Below are 17,062 nucleotides of genomic sequence, written 5' to 3' on the forward strand. Positions count from 1 at the left end.
CTGGGAGTGACAGAAAGCCAGGTTTCTCCTCCCTGGCCTTGCACAGCCCATCCGGGCCCCCCAGTACCAACGGTGTGCAATGCTGCTCCCCCTGCAACTCCCTACCCTCCTGCTGCTGGGACCCAGACCGAAAGCTGCCATACCCACCTGCTCCCCATCATGAATGCCCACCTGCCGTGTGCAACACCCACTTCTCACCCCCTCAGTAGGCATGGGGATGCCAACACCACTCCCAGGAGGCCCCTTGGGCTGTGGGCACCTGCCCAGCCCTGCCTGGCCTGGGGCCTCGGAAGCTGTCAGGCAGCTCTGACTTCTGACCTGGCCCTCGCACCAAAGTTACCGGGATTTGCATAGGCCGTGGAGGTGGCAAGCCTGACGTCCATGCCCAGGCCTCTCCCTGGTCCCCTGCTGACAACCGTGCCCTCAGCTGCCCTGGGAGCCCAGTGCTGATGCTGATCCAATTGCCCAACAACCAAGGAGGCCCATGGGAGGTAGCCCTCGGGGGACACAGCACCACTGTGCAGGGTGGCCCTTCCAGATACTGGCAGTCTGGGCCACTGGCCCATGGGGCTTGGCTCCGCGCTGCCCACGGGCACCTGAAGGCTCAGGCTGCCAGGCCTAATCCTTGATGTGTTTGTTTTGATTTGCAGAGTGGGAAGTCGGATTAGGCACAACACAGCCTGGCCAAGAGGAAGTGCAGGTGCCTTAGGGCAGAAGGTGTCCGCTTGCCAGCTCCCCTGGCCTGCAGGGTGCCCGAGGGTAGGGTGAGCATTGCACAAAGGGAGGTGGTACTCTGCCATGGGCTCCGGGGACCCCATGGCAGAGGCCAGCATGTGTGGCCAAGGTCCTCGCAGCATGGCCGGCCGCCCGGCCATAGAGATGTGTCCAAAGCCCCTGGCTAGGGCCCTCTGAGAACTGGGGGCGTCTGCCCTGCCCCAGGAAGTGCCCTAGGGCACCAACGGCCAGTGCTGACTCAAGAGACACGTGGCCCACACCTGACCTCAGCAGGAGCAGGGCCGGGAGATGAGGGGAGCGTGAGGTTCCAGTGGCCGAGCTGGGCAGCAGTGCAGGTCACCTCCCTGGGCCTGCTCCAGGCAGAGGCGAAACAGGAAACCCTCTCCTCAGGACCCCGCCACAGTGGATGCTGCCCCAAGGTCAGGCCTGTGCCAGGCCAGGTGGGTCCCCGACACCTGATCGCTTTATGGCAGTTCAGGAGAGAATCAGAAGCCACAAGCCTGTCTCTGTGCTGGGCTGACTGCTTTCGCCTATGGGCCGTCTCTGTCTGCTCCAATTGGGGGCACCAGGATCCTGGCCCTTGAGGAGCCCCCACCTCACTGCTGAGCCCCAGGCTCAGGCCGCTACAGCCCCTGGCGATGCCAAGGCCCAGGCGAGACAGGCTTGCACTGCCCACTCCAGATGGTGCTACGCACACAGTCCACCCCCAGCGGCCAGGAAGGTGCTCCCACGTCCAGGGACAACGGCTTCCCTGTTCCTCTCGGCCACAAAGCCACTTCAGTTGCTGTGACCGCAGGGCCTGGGGGCCAGCCAGTCCAGGTGAGAGCCTTATCGGACATCAGCCGCTATCTGCAGGGGCCCCGGCTGGGCTGAGGTGACCTCAGTGTGAGGACTCCTGGATGCGGGAAGGTGAAGCGGTGAGTGGGCCGCTCTGGGAGGCGGGGCTGGGACACCCCGCTCCTCGGCCACCTGCAGGAACTGTGCCTGGCACCGCTGTCTGGCTGAGTCACGTAGGGGTGATCCAGGCCCCCTGCTGCACACTTGATCTGACACAGAAAGTCACGCCAGCGGTTTGGTCCAGGAGACTGGCAGCCTTCGGAAGGGCAGGATCCACCAACAGGCACCCCCAGGTGGGCATGACAAGCAAGCCCCGGAGCCGGTGAGGATCAGGCTGGATGCCCTGGCTGTGGGCCTGGAAGCCGGGGACATGGGCTAGGGATGCTACGTGTGAGCCCACAGTGGACCTCACCAGGGAGTCGGGCCCGAGCTGCCTATCCCTGAGGCAGCTGGTCAGCCCTGCCCTCCGCCAACAGAGGCCCACCCCAGGCACAGCAGGCCGGGCTGCAGCCTGACAGCTACCACGGGTTCCTGGGGATTTCAGATGGCCCCACTGCAGCTGCCTGTCACATGTCCCAACCCTGGGTGGACATTAACAGCCCTGAGCTCATGCACCTGTCCCACATGGCTGGACACCCAGGGCTGCCCCCGAGTGGGAATCAGCCAGGCAGGTACCAGCAGGTGTGAGGGTAGCAGGGGTATACTCAGCCCACGCCATGCTGGGAGCTGGGCCCAGGGACCCACAGCTCACTCCACAGATATGTCAGACTGCAAGGTGAGCTCCAGCTGGCCTGAGGCCCCAGGTACATGAGCACAGAGCCACCCATAGGACCCAAAGGCTCCTGTGGCACCCAGGGCCCAAGAACATGTGGGTAGGGAGACCAGGCTGGCTGGTCGGCCCTGGGGCCATGTCCTGTGACCTCAGGGACAAACTGCCCCCTCCTCATCCCATGGTGAGTCCATGGTCCTTCCCAGGCAGCTGGCAAACCAAGCACCCAACCACAGAGGGTCCACCCAGCCTGCAGCACCCAGTGTGGGCAGCCTGGCCTCCAGGGTCTCCACGGACCACCCACCCTCACAGGGAGTACACCCAGCCTGCAGCACCCAGTGTGGGCGGCCTGGCCTCCGGGGTCTCCACGGACCACCCACCCCCACTGGTCTGCTTCCTCCCCACAGGGCCTTCCGGGCGACGTCCTGTGAGCAGCAGGAGCAAGGTGGCTACAGTTCGGTTTCACCCCATGCACCCCGGGCTGGGGCTGTGGTTCAAGTTGGGCTCCAGCCTTTCCCTCACGGGGATCTGGGCTCTCAGCCATGCTCCCCAAGTCGCTGGGTTTCCTCCAGACCTGCCCAGGGAAGCATCCTGGGAACTCTTAGGCCAAACACCCGAAGCCCCCACCACCCAGCAATGACTGTGATCCAAACCCATTCCCCAGTGAGCGAGCTCTGCCCGGCTCGAGCCAGTGTCCCTCTGCTGGGCCGACACTGAGCCAGGCTGAACTGGGGCGCTCAGGGGTGTCACCGCCTCTATGCAGGCCTCCAGGATGTGAGCACCACTGCCCCACCCTCACCTCCCTTGCACTGGGCCAGGGCTATCTGGGCTTCCAGGACCAAGATCCAGCTACCTGAAGTCACTGACCCCAGGGGCCACACCTCACCTCTTACCCTGCCTAGTGTCCACCAAGGCTGAGAGTGCCCTGGGCCCTGGGGCGTCCCAGGAAGTCACTGGCTGGGGCAATTCAGGTTGGCACAGCCAATACCCAAGGCCTGGATCTGTTACCCCTGCACTCAGGTGAGTATGTAGGACAGGGCCATCGCTGGACCCCGCAGTCCTCCAGGGTGCGGACAGCCGAGCTGGCCAAGTTCAGGACTTGGAGCCCACAGGGCAGGGGCAAGCCAGGGCCCTTACCTGGACTCACCCTACCCAGGGGGTCACACGCTTCCCCCAGGGTCCTCACTCCAGCCCAGCAGAGCAGCTCCGTGAGGACCAACGGGGAGGGTGCCCCCTGCCAAGGCCCTGTGTGACCCATAGCCAAAGCCTGTTGGGAAGGGTGCTGAAGGGTCTCCCAGCCTGGACCTTCTGGGTCCTCCCAGGCCCAGCAGGAGGGCAGGGGCAGTGTCAGAACCACAGGAGAGGTTGGACGTGACTCCGGTCTGACACACTTGTGGGCCGGCGAGGAAGTATTTCAAGTATGGCTGGGCAGCCACCTCTCCCAGCGACCCAGCTGGGAATGGCCACATCCCAATAGAATGTTACCGACCAAAACGGGCCATGGGCATGGCTGTGTCCCCATAAAACGTTATCAACAAAATGGGCACAGGTGTGGCTGTGTCCCCGTAACTTTGTGGGGAGAAAGAGGCTGTGGGTGAGGGTGGGTGGCCCCTGGACTGTGGCAGGTGCACAGAGCGGCTGCCTACGTGTCCCACTTGGGCTGAGTAGGAGCCCCCAGCTCCCAGAACTAGGAGAGCTCTCTCGGCACCAAGCTCTCAGGTGAGACACAGCAGGGTCCACTCGGGAGCTGGGAGCGGCCCACACTCTTCCTCCATCCACCCTGGGAGCTCGCCCAACCCTCTGCTGCAGAAGCAGGAGGCTGCTCTCAACCACCCGGGGAACCCTCCCTCCCAAGGGCAAGCCTGGGCCCCTCCAGCCTAGCGGGCGTACGCAGGCCACGGGAGCGCCCAGAAGAGGCTGGAGGCTGCCCGGCTCCATGGCTGCCCGCGCAGAACATGAGGCCACGATAAGCTAGCCCTCAGAGGGTATATTTAGAAGGTGCCGGAACAATGAAGGACAACAACCCATGAGTGGGGCTTATCTGCGTGAGGTCCCATGCTGTCCTCCCGTGGAGGGACACTATACTCCCCCACCCCCACGGGAACTGCTCTGGGCCCCACAGACACCAGTGGGCTTCCCCAACCTCAGGCCAGGGGGATGGATGGCAGCTTGGAGCCATGGTAGCCAACCCAATGTGGCCCTCTGGCCACCCCAGCACACAGGTCCTCAGGACTCAACCCTGCAGGGAAGTTCTTCCTGATGTCTAGCCTACATCTTGCTTGCTGCAGTCCAGGACACAGAGCTGCCAGGTGACCAGGCAACATGCACCCAGCAGGGGAGGGGGGCAGCCACGGCCAAGACAATCCCCAGGTGGCCCAGCCACAGCATGGCTGTTCCCGAGATGGTGGGCGGCAGCCTGGGTCTCCCGGACCACAGGGACTCGAGAAGACATCTCCGGCAAAAAATGTCTTCAGGTGAGACTAGAGCCTGACCAGGCACGTGTGGGCTGCACTGTCCCACTGCCCACCCCCAGGAGAGGGCAGCTCCTCAGCTTAGCAGCCAGCTGGGGAGGGCACAGTACCTCTCCCTGGCTCCTCCTCCTCCCTGTGGGAACAGCAGTGATGGAGGGCCTCTTGGAAGAGGGGCTTGGTCCAGGCAGAGCTCAGCAGGTGTAGGACGTGCAGGGGAGAATCCAGGGAGACCGCCACCATGGCCACTGATGGATAAGGGGTGTCCTGCGTGCTTGTGTGCCGGGTAAGAGGCCATGGGCTGCCAGGCCGCAGGCCCTACTGTGGGACAAGGCCACTGCCTGGCCCGAAACACCCTCCACGGCCCACCGCAGACACAGCCTCCTTCCACAGTGGCCTTGGCCCCCCAGGGGCAGCTGGGACAAAACACAGCCAGGGTCATTCACCAGAGGGACAGCAGCAATGGCCAGGGGCCTCCCCTCAGCGTCCCCATCTTCCTCCTAGCCCCCTCCCTCCCGCCACGGCTGATGGAAGAGCAGCCACCAGGTCATTTCCTGGCCCACGCTGCGCATGCCCCTCCCAGCAGGCTACACGGCCGCCACGCTGCGGGGGTCCTGTCGCAGCCACACGCCAGGGACTTCCTGTCTGGAGCCTCAGGGGCCACTCTCTGCCGCCCGGGGCACTCGGCAAGCTGAGCACAGGTGCGAACGGAAGGGTCGCCTTGGTACCAGCAGCTGCAGAATCTCCATGCCTGCTTCTCACTGGGAGATCTCACCATTGAGGATCACGCACACGCACACACACACACACACACACACGCTCTCACAATGCATACTCACTCTCCCACATACCCGCACACTCTGTCACACCCCCACCATCACAGGCCGTGCATTCAGATGGCCGTTACAGGGTCCGTGCTGTGGCCCAGGAGGTTAAGCCCCTGCCCGCCGTGCCGGTATCGCTGCGGAGCACCTTCTTGCTGCCCCACTTCTGATCCCTGGCAGAGCAGTGCGGCATCAAATGCCTGCAGCCCTGTCCGCGTTGTGGGCGACCTGGCTTCCAGCTAGCCCAGCCCTGGCTCTGGCGACCGTCCAGGGGGCGGATCTCTGCTCCCCTCAGCTTTCTAACTTTGCCTTTCAAAGAAGCAATCTTTCAAAAACAGACACCCATTACTCAGGCAGAAAGTGGAGGCTCAACCCCAACCCACCCCCGTCGAATCGGACTCAATGCAGTCCTGCCTGGGGGGGGCACAGGTGGTCCACAGGGCGAGGGTCCACACGTGGGCGGGAGGCCAAGCCACACAGCCTGTGCCCTCCTGGCCACAGAGGGGAAATGAAGGCACGTAGTGCGACAGCCAGCTAGACCACACGACACAGTCCCTCTCTGCAGTCACCCCTGGGTCAGCCCCCAGCAGCCCCCCACAACCTACATATGCATAGGGGTCGCTCCCAGGTGGGCCGGACCCCCAGAGTGTACGGCAAGGGCTGCCCCGAGGCTCCAGCAGCCATCACTGAGCAGGGCAACGTTCCCCACAAGACCTGGGGTCTCTGCATTCTGTTGGCCCCCAACAAGAAGGCTGCAGCCTGTGGCCCAGAGCTGGCCACTGCCCTGCCCACGCCTGCCCAAGCTCTCCCAGCCCTGAACGGGTCTGCTGCCTCTGCTGGTTGCTGTCCTGTGGCCAAGACATGCGGCAACTGCTCCTCCTGTCTACCTCCCCAGGTGGAAGCTCCCATGGGGCAGTGTGGGCTCTGGCCTCCCAGGCCCGGAAGCTTCCAGCGCCCACCCACAGGCACAGCCATGCCTGGAAGGTTGGGGCACTGGGAGGCGGGCAGAGGCTGCAAGAGAAGCAGGGGTGTGGGTGGGTGGAGCACAGGAAGCCAGCACGGAGGTTCCCAGCTGCCCACCAGGACACTGCCTTCCTGCTGGTGACCCCCGAACCCAGCCCTGACCCCTCCATGCGTGACCTGTGGCATCCCAGGAGTCATCGGCCCACAGCCCCCATGGCTGCTGCCCAGGCCACAGTGTACATTTACCTGTGGTCACTGGGTCCCCTGATGGGGCTCTGCCCTGAGCCGAGTCCACCAGCCTGCACCTCTAGCCTGCAGGCCTCCAGGCAGCCCCGCCACACACCTGGTACTGAGCTGCCCTTGCAGGAAATGCCCATTTCCGGTCCCACCAGCCTTCTCCGCACACTTCCTCCTGTTAGGGAGCTGCTGGAGGGGGCTGCAGACTGCTCAGCCCCTCCGTGCCTGGGTTCAGAGGGCAGCCTTCACCACAGGACAGGGCAGCAGCTCACCAGGGCCGGGGCGGGTGCACGCTGCGGCCTGGCGAGGGGCAGCAGCCACCGCTCCCCCAACCTCAGCGTACCAGTCCCTTGCTGGCTACTGTGCAAACAGGAACCTCTCATGCAACCAGGACCTCTCTACTCAATTAAAAAGTATACTGAGAACCCCACCCAAGCCCACTGGCCCCAGCCCAGGGAGTGTGCCATGGGTGCTGCAGAAATGCCCACAGGTACCACAGGTACCGTCAGGAGGCAGACAATGCAGTGAGCAGTTAAGGTTGAGGCGAGTGGGTCGGGAGGCAAGCAGGGTACCGTGGCCAGGGTTAGGGTCCCAGCAGGGGCCCCTCTCAGGGCAGCAGGTGTGTGACACCCACCACTGCACCCCCGGCCAGCTCCCCAGGTGCCGCCCGCTGGGAGGCGGTCAGCAGGGCGCCTTCTGAGACCCACTACAGACAGGGCCAGCAAAGAGCCACAGAGGCTGGGCCCCTGGGGTAGCCACTGCAGTAAAGGGGACGCTGCAACACAGGAGCTGGGTCTGTCACGCTGCGGCCCGTGGTCCGACCCACACCTGGGTCTGTCACCTCCAGCCCAGGGCAGCCCCACGCTGCGGCCCGTGGTCCAGGGCTGCAGCTGAGGAAGCGAGGGGCAGGACACGCGGCCATGGAAACGCCCACCCGGCAGAGCCTGCCCTGCTGAGCTCTTCCTGGACAGGCTTCCTGCCCGTGGCCTGAGTAGCAAGTGCTTCCTCCACTGTGCCCACCCACCTAGAGGGGCCTGCGCTGAGGGGGTGGAGAGGCCAAGGGGTCCCTTCTTTCGGGTCGGGCCCAACTGGGACGCATGCAGCTTGTATGTCAGGGTCACCTGAAATCACACCTCCGTACAAGGCCTTCCAAGCTGCCCCAGTTGACGGCCAGGCACTGGGCACTCCTATCACACACGCCCCCATGGGCCACACCTGCTGTTCTGCTGAAGGAGCCACAGGCATGGCCATCATCCCTGAGCCCAGCCAGGCCACCCAGCCCTCATCAGGCTGCACAACGCCCACGCTCGTGTGTGTGCACCTGGCACACGTGGCGCATGTGGGTGGTGCACAGGCCTTGCCATCAAGAGGTGCAGCATTGGGAGGCCCAGCATGGCAGCGCCCCGACCGTGGAGCCCTGGCCGAGCCCCCGAGGTCCAGGCTCCACTGGAACTGTTCCTGGCCCTGCAAACAGGCTCCATCCTCCCAGCCCCTGCAGCTCGACGGCCATCTGCCCGCGCTGTGTGCAGTGTCCAGGTCCCCCAACCCCAGCTCCCGTGCCAGCACTGGCAGAGTGAGCCAGCCTCACCCGCCCTGACTCTGTCCTTCCGGGACAGGCCAAAGGGCAGGCCACGGACCAGGTCTCCTGGGACAAGCCAGACGCCTTCTGCTGCAGCCACAGAGCGCCGAGGTTGGAAACCTGCGACAGGGCATGAGGGTGCAACAGGGTGCAACTCCACAGCTGCAGGTGGAGACAAGGTGACAATGTGGCCAGGAATGGGAAGGCGACTAGCCGGAAGGTCACGGGACACATCCTAAGCAGTCAAACCTTCCGGAATCTACGCCATGAGGGACTGGGGGAAGCAAGAGATCCAAGTCAGCGCTGGGAGGGAGGAAGGAAGTTCCAGAGAGGAGAGCAGAAAACAACAAACTCAGGCAGAAGAGTCCAAGGAGCCACGTCACTGCGGGGAAAGGTGAGCGAAGCAGAGCAGCCCGCGGTGGAGGAAGTCCAATCAGTGACATCGGAGAGCCGCGTGGGGACAGCCCAGCCACGCAGAGACAGCCGGAGAGCCGCGTGGGGACAGCCCAGCCATGCAGAAACAGCCAGAGAGCCGCGTGGGGACAGCCCAGCCACACAGAGACAGTCGGAGAGCCACGTGGGGACAGTCCAGCCACGCAGAGACAGCCGGAGAGCCGCATGGGGACAGCCCAGCCACGCAGAGACAGCCGGAGAGCCACGTGGGGACAGTCCAGCCACGCAGAGACAGCCAGAGAGCCGCATGGGGACAGCCCAGCCCAGCCATGCAGAAACAGCCAGAGAGCCACGTGGGGACAGTCCAGCCATGCAGAAACAGGGCGAGCAGAAAGCACCAATAGTAGGGGGCCTAGACAGAAGAGACAGGTTCCCAGGAACACAAAAGTCAAAGAGAACACCAGGGAGGAGTGGGAACGGGTCAGAGGGGGGACAGGGCAGAGCGGGGGTGGGTCAGAGCGGGGGTGGGTCAGAGTGGAGATGGGTTGGCGGACAGAGGACAGAACACCACGGGGGAGCGGGAACGGCTCAGAAGGAGAAGGGTCAGCGGACAGAACACCGGGTCAGGGCGGGGGTGGGCCAGAGCGGGGGTGGGCCAGAGCGGGGGTGGGTCAGGGTGGGGATGGGTTGGCAGACAGAGTCACTGGTCTGAGGCCCTCTGAAGCAGGTGGCCTGGACTTGACAGGTTGCCAGCACATGTTGGACGTGCTGGGGTTTGGTCTGGGCATTAGTATGTGTTGCAGAGGCTGGCTCTGCAGGCAGCTCGTTTCTGGTCCCACATCTTACTGACTCACGCCTTGGGTAGCAACAGTGATGGCACGAGCAGCTGGGGACTCACCTGGAAGGCCAGGGGCGAGTCCTTCCTTCTCCTCAACTCCCTCTCGAAGCAGTGAGCGCGGTCACTCCTCATCGTTGCTGTAACGTCTCTGTCCTTCAACCTGCCCCAAAACTGCAGAGCAGGAACGGCTGCCTCCTTTAGCTGTGTCTTTGTAACAATATTTTTTAAAAATGTGTTTTATTTGAAAGAGACAGAGAGAGATTGTCACCCACTGATCCACTCCCTAGATAGCCACAATGTGAATAAGACATAAGAAAGTGCAACACAGCCACGGAATGACTTCACGCGGCTAGGATGTCAGAGCTAGGACGTCAGAGCTATCAAGGGCAGAGGCAAGGCAGCCCCACCAAAGGCACTGCAACACTCTTTGCAGAGACACGAAAATGCACCTCAAGGGCCTCGCAAAGCCCGGGCCTGAAAGGGGAGGAGCAAGCAGAGGTCTCCACTTTGATTCCAGTCCTCCGAGCAGCCTGGAGCTGGAATGCAGACGGACGTGCAGGTCGGGCGGGACAGAGCGCCTAGCGGGGGCCCGGCATGCAAGCTGAGATGAGATTTGATTAGGCCACCCGATGAGAATGGGACAAATTTTCCAACACTGTGGCTGGGGAGACTGGACATCCGCATGCAAGACAATTAGCTTGGACTTCTCCTGACACGGCACGGAGATGAACATGTGCCGTGAAACCCCTGAACAGAAGGAAAAACGAGAAAGAGGGGTGCCTGTACGGTAGTCTAGTGGCTAAAGTCCTCGCCTTGAACGCGCTGGGATCCCATATGGGCGCCAGTTCTGATCCCGGCAGCCCCACTTCCCATCCAGCTCCCTGCCTGTGGCCTGGGAAAGCAGTCGAGGACGGCCCAATGCATTGGGACCCTGCACCCGTGTGGGAGACCTGGGGAGGCTCCTGGCTCCTGGCTTCGGATCGGCTCAGCTCAGGCCATTGTAACCACTTGGGGAGTGAAGCAGTGGATGGAAGATCTTTCTGTCTCTCCTCTCCATAAATCCAACTTTCCAATAAAAATCTTTCAAAAATAATAATTAAAAAAAGGAGGAAAAAGCTTGGTGACATCAGATTGCATACAACCCCAGAGGGGTGGCCAACAGAATGCAGACACAGACGGGAGAAAAGGTTCCCATTTCTAGGGAGTGTCTCACCTACCACGGCCTGGGTGGGCCCTGAGACACAGCAGGACAAAGACCATGCAGACTTCGGCAGGAGCCAAGTTCACGGGAAATGATGGGGGTGCGGTGGTTAATGGGGACAGACCCAGTCTTGGAGATGCAGTTGGTAACAGAATATGCCCGGCGGTGCCCAACAGACACCCTGAGTGCCTCACTGCGAGTGCTGGTCACACGGGCAGAGGGACAGACGTGGTCTGCACAGGTCCTGTATGGGGCAGGGCCGCAGCTCTCCAGGACAAGTCCAGGGCTGCCCTGGGCCCCGGGGCTGAGGGAGCATCTTGAACAAGCTGCATGTGACTGAGACCCACCCACAGGGGCCCCCTCCCTAACAGGTGTGTGCAGCATCAACCCAGTGACTGTGGGAGGTGGCAGGGGCATGGAGTAGGGCCACAGCGCCCAGGCTGGGCTCAGAGAGGCCTCAGTGCCTGGAATGGGCTCAGTGAGGCCTCAGTGCCTGGAGTGGGCTCAGTGAGGCCTCAGTGCCTGGAGTGGGCTCAGTGAGGCCTCAGTGCCTGGAGTGGGCTCAGTGAGGCCTCAGTGCCTGGAGTGGGCTCAGTGAGGCCACAGTGCCCAGGCTGGGCTCAGTGAGGCCTCAGTGCCTGGAGTGGGCTCAGTGAGGCCTCAGTGCCCTGCCACTCAGAAACCTCATCACACAAGGAAAAGGTCCCAGGTAGAAGGCAGCCCACAGCGGGGCCTCCACAGGACCACCTGGGGCTGGGGGACCATCGTGAGCTCAGGTGTGTCGTCCATTGACACGCGCCTCTTCCTCCGGGAAGTCGCAGCACCATGTCGGGCCACTGGTGGCTGGGGATGCTGATTTCTATTTTTTTGCACATGAGGGTGCTGCAAAAATCTCACAAAGAAAGTATTGGAGAGGTGAGTTTTCTTTTGGTGCCAGGGATTTGCAATCCATGCTCACCATTCTTCCTGATACCCCTGCCTGGAAACCTTCCTTGTTTGAAAGGGCAGCAGCAGCAAAGCAAGAAAGAATGAGACCACCCAGCCTCCGACTCCCGCCTCAAATGGCCAGAGCAGCCAGGGCTGGGCCAGGATTGGGCCTGGACCCGGAGGCACCCAGCTTAGTCTCCCATGTGGTGCAGCGCCCGCACACGCGGTGCATTAGCAGGGAGCTGGATGGGAAGTGGAGCTGGATGTGGGATGTGGGATGTGGATTCCACAGTAGCTGCCTAGTGTGCTGTACCACAACAGAGGCCCCCTGCAAAGGTGCTTGTTAGGGACCCCTCACGTGTGCAGGCACAGAAACTCAGCTTGTGTGGGGGCCACCAGACAGACAAGTGACCCCAGCTTGGTCAGCTGGGAAGGCCCAGGAGCTGTAGTGAGCACTCCAGACCCGGGTCATGGCTCTTTGATGACATGATAGAGTTCAGGACTGGGGCAAGGAAGAAGCAGTGCCTGGAGCAGCCTGGGGTGCAGGCGGCGAGGCTTGAAGAGGGGCAGGGGCCAGAAGGGCCATGGAGGCACGGACTCAGCCACATCAGGATGAACCAAGCAATGACCGGCAGCCCCAAGGCTCATCCCATGAAGTCAAGTTAATGCGTATTGGGGCCGCCCCACTTCCCATCCAGCTCCCTGCTCACACACCCGGGAGGCAGCCTGGGTGCCCACAGCCCATCTCAGAGCACTTGCCCGCCCCACTTCCCATCCAGCTCCCTGCTAACACACCCGGGAGGCAGCCTGGGGTGCCCACAGCCCATCTCAGAGCACTTGCCCGCCCCACTTCCCATCCAGCTGCCTGCTCACACAGCCCGGGAGGTAGCCTGGGTGCCCACAGCCCATCTCAGAGCACTTGCCCCCCCCCCACTTCCCATCCAGCTCCCGGCTAACACACCCGGGAGGCAGCCTGGGGTGCCCACAGCCCATCTCAGAGCACCTGCCCCCCCACTTCCCATCCAGCTCCCTGCTCACACAGCCCGGGAGGCAGCCTGGGGTGCCCACAGCCCATCTCAGAGCACTTGCCCCCCCACACTTCCCATCCAGCTCCCTGCTCACACAGCCCGGGAGGCAGCCTGGGGTGCCCACAGCCCATCTCAGAGCACTTGCCCGCCCCACTTCCCATCCAGCTGCCTGCTAACACACCCGGGAGGCAGCCTGGGGTGCCCACAGCCCATCTCAGAGCACTTGCCCCCCCACACTTCCCATCCAGCTGCCTGCTCACACACCCGGGAGGCAGCCTGGGGTGCCCACAGCCCATCTCAGAGCACCTGCCCCCCCCCCCACTTTCCATCCAGCTGCCTGCTAACACACCCGGGAGGCAGCCTGGGGTGCCCACAGCCCATCTCAGAGCACTTGCCCGCCCCACTTCCCCATCCAGCTCCCTGCTAACACACCCGGGAGGCAGCCTGGGGTGCCCACAGCCCATCTCAGAGCACTTGCCCGCCCCACTTCCCCATCCAGCTGCCTGCTCACACAGCCCGGGAGGCGGCGGGGGGCTGCCCAAGTGCCTGGGCTCCTGTCACCAAGTGGGAGACCCGGTGAAACTCCTGACCCAGCCTTGGCCACTGTGGACATTTGGAGAGTGAACCAGAGGTGACAGATCTCTGTCTCTCTCTCTGTCTCTGTGTGTGTTTGTGTCTGTATCAACTCTGCTTTTCAAATAAAAATTTCAAAAAGGAAAATCTTTATTGGGTGAATAGCCAGGTAACAGCTACATCAGGTTAGGCCCAGCTAGTCCAGCAGAGCACACTGGGAGCAGGGCTCTGGCCAGGCCTGGTTACCTCCAGGAGTAGGGACAGCCCCCGTGGACAGGCCTGGGCCCAGAGCTGCAGCCCACAATACCTGCGCTGACCGCTGGCCAAAGACCTGTGGTTCCCGTCTGACTGCAGGAGCACACGGGCAGGCAGGTCCATGTGGCGTGTCCTCTGAGCACAGGCGGGCCGGGGTCAGCGGAGGCGGGCAGGATTATTACCAGGCACACACGGACTGCGGCTAGCAGGGGCTCCGTGCGCTGCCTACCTCCCATCCAGCCTGCCTAGATATAGACACCCTTGTCCACCTCCTGGCCTCTATCGCCAGACCCTGGACACGTTAGAGCTGTTCATCTGGGAGCAGCTAAGGGAGGAGGCCCTGGGAGCCCTCTGTATGGTTCTAGAACTTTCCTTCAGCCCCAAGTTATCACAAAACAAAGTTTCTTTTTTACGATATACAGAACCTAGCAGAGGTAGAACTTGTGCTTCAGTTGTCCGATGTCACAGCCTTGGTGACCTGCCTCGGCCCCCTCCCTGGCATCCCCTCCCCACAGGGTCCTGAGCTTGACACACATTCCCCGGAAGCAACCACGGCTTGCTCCTTGTCCCCCCAGACACCAAGCACACCTCTTCCCACCATGTGCACTCAGGCCAGGGGACTTGTCTCGGCTCCCCAGAGGGGCTGTGCGCCCACTGCTGTCAACTCAGGTCCCCAGCAGCGTAGCTTAGAGCTGTGTCCTTCAAGGTACGCAGGGGACGGGGACAGGGTGAAGCCGACAGACAACAGCACGTCCCCTGCAGAGAGCAGCCTGGGAGCCAGGTGATTTCACGGCCAGCCTCGTCAGCGGCAGGGCCCCAGGGGACATTTAGCCTCACTGAGGGAAGCCGAGCTAGGAAGCCCTTCCCGGAAGACGTGGGCGGGGCAGAAGCCATCCAGGACATGGGGGCACTTTCATCCCAGGGCTGCCGCTCTGACCCCAGGAAGCAATCTTGGGCTCCATGGGATTACATCATTGCCAGGAACTGGCCTGACTGTCACAGCAGGGCCAGAGCCCCGGAGGACAGCGGGGTGCCAGCTGGCCACTGACCGTCAACCGGCAGAAGGGCTGAGGCAAGATTCTCCCCAGCGCCAACAGGAGACCTGACTCTTCTGCTCCAACTTGGCCAAGCATCTGCACAGCTGTGCAGGCAGGCACCCCACGGCAACAGGGCTAGCACCTCCTGAGCAGCCCCAGGGCGCCCCACACTGCCCACGCTCACTACTCCCCTTTCCTAGATGAAGAAACAGAGCGAGATGCCAATGAGGTGTGCAGATGACCTACAGCATCAGGCCAGCCAGGCTGCAGACCCCAAGTCACCAGGGACCACACTGTGTCACCCCAACACGCACACACGCCCATTGTGACCTCTGAACATGCACGGTTCACAGCGACCATGGAACACACAGTGATCACGGAACACCGTGCAGTCACCTTCCCCATCTTCCTCCACACCGAGAACCCTTGCTAGAACAGCCAGGTCACGGTGTTCCACACAACCGACGTGCCCAAGTGCTCCCAACTGCTACTATGAATTTGCCTCAGAGCGCAGAGACACACTCTACCCGCATTCCTCAGCCTCCCTACACAGCCACAAATGTCACAGTCCTCCCTCCAGGAGCACTTCTGCTTTCTGGCATCTCATGAATAAAACATATTGCTGGCAATTTGCGACTGGGACACGCAGAACAGGCCCCCGGCTCCGGGACCAGTGGCGCGTGTGTTCCAGGGAGCCGGGTGCAAGGCCATGTCAGTCTCTTTGGACTCTGATTGTCCCATTTACAAACAGGAAGAAAGTGGTCAGAACTGGCTTCCCTCCCTCCACAGCTCACTGTATCTCATCGCCCTTCATACAGGCGCCCTGGCACGGCTGACCCTCAGCTCCTGGTCCACGCGCTCAAGGCTAGGCTCACGGAAAAAGGAAGAACAGAGTTACAAACATCATTTTCATAAGCGACACATCTTTCATCTTCTTTAAAGAAACTACTTTCGAATGAATGGTTTGACCTCTGGGAAGTGTAAGAAATGTGGGGGCCCGGCGGCGTGGCCTAGTGGCTAAAGTCCTCACCTTGAAAGCCCCGGGATCCCATATGGGTGCCAGTTCTAATCCCGGCAGCTCCACTTCCCATCCAGCTCCCTGCCTCTGGCCTGGGAAAGCAGTCGAGGACGGCCCAAAGCTTTGGGACCCTGCACCCGCGTGGGAGACCCGGAAGAGGTTCCAGGTTCCCGGCTTCGGATCAGCGCGCACCAGCCCGTTGTGGCTCACTTGGGGAGTGAAACATCGGATGGAAGATCTTCCTCTCTGTCTCTCCTCCTCTCTGTATATCCGGCTTTCCAATAATAATAAAATCTTTAAAAAAAAAAAAAGAAATGTGGACAGAATGTTCCAGAAGGCTGGCCTTTTGGTGAAGGAAACATAAGGCAGTAAGGGGACGTAGAGTTGAGGGATAGAGCCGTTTTGTTGTATCAAAGATGGGTGTGTTCAAAGATGGGCAGGAGAAAAGAGGTGACAGTGAGTAGGAGGAGGAGAGAGTGAGTAGGAGGAGGTGAGAGTGAGCAGGAGGAGGTGAGAGCAGCAGGCACAGTTAAGGCTGTCAGCATACTAGATTGAGAGGAAATGTTGCAAGCAGAGATCAGTTGAGAAGCGACATTGCGGGGGGGGGGTGACGTGAGGGAGAATGGTACTGAACAGAGAGGTCAGGGAGGGGACACTGCAGGGAGAGGTCGGGGAGGGCGAGGGGACACCGCAGGGAGAGGTCGGGGAGGGCGAGGGGACGCCGCAGGGAGAGGTCGGGGAGGGCGAGGGGACGCCGCAGGGAGAGGTCGGGGAGGGCGAGGGGATGCCGCAGGGAGAGGTCGGGGAGGGCGAGGGGACGCCGCAGGGAGAGGTCGGGGAGGGCGAGGGGACGCCGCAGGGAGAGGTCGGGGAGGGCGAGGGGACGCCGCAGGGAGAGGTCGGGGAGGGCGAGGGGACGCCGCAGGGAGAGGTCAGAGCTGAGGTGGACACCTGTTGTCCCTGTGCTGTCCTCATGCTGGTCATGTATGACCCTGGCCTGAGCAAGCAGACCCCGGCCTCCCACACTGCTCAGCTGCACAGGGCGACGTCCACCCCACGTCCTCCTGCCGGCAGCCTCATCTTGTCACAGGTGGCCTACGGCCAGGATCCATGGGCTGGTGGCCACTTCTGTCCTGCAGGCTCAGGGTCTAGGCAGCATTCGGCGTAAGTGGCCGGGCAGGAACGTGGTCCTGGCGAACACGTCTCAGGATGGAGGTGCCTCACCCACGGCTGGGGGCTGGGGCGCAGTGGGGGCCAGGTAGGAGGACAGGTTGAGGTGGCAGAAATGAAGACAGCGCTGTGAATACAGCAGGAAAGGCCCAGAGGCCAGCTGTGGCACTGCCCACTAAGCCTCCACCTGGGGTGCCAGCATCCCATACA

The 17,062-nt window shown here is 62.1% G+C and overlaps 2 protein-coding genes across 5 annotated transcripts in view; both read right to left on the minus strand.

The window, feature by feature from the left end:
* KCNQ1 (potassium voltage-gated channel subfamily Q member 1) overlaps nucleotides 1-17,062 on the minus strand; it is a 190,694-nt gene that overhangs the window by 163,839 nt on the left and 9,793 nt on the right. The window contains exon 2 of one of the 4 annotated variants that reach the window (XM_058662661.1): nucleotides 14,613-14,616. The exons of the other annotated variants lie outside the window; for them this stretch is intronic. Within the exon in view, the coding sequence (XP_058518644.1) occupies nucleotides 14,613-14,616 (4 nt within the window). The remainder of the gene's footprint in view (nucleotides 1-14,612; nucleotides 14,617-17,062) is intronic. 4 annotated transcript variants of the gene reach the window in all.
* Nucleotides 1-17,062, minus strand: part of MRPL23 (mitochondrial ribosomal protein L23) — a 262,071-nt gene that overhangs the window by 23,773 nt on the left and 221,236 nt on the right. The gene's annotated exons all lie outside the window — the stretch shown is intronic.

The sequence above is a fragment of the Ochotona princeps genome, chromosome 4 (assembly GCF_030435755.1).
Source record: "Ochotona princeps isolate mOchPri1 chromosome 4, mOchPri1.hap1, whole genome shotgun sequence".
NCBI classification, from domain to species: Eukaryota; Metazoa; Chordata; class Mammalia; order Lagomorpha; family Ochotonidae; genus Ochotona; species Ochotona princeps.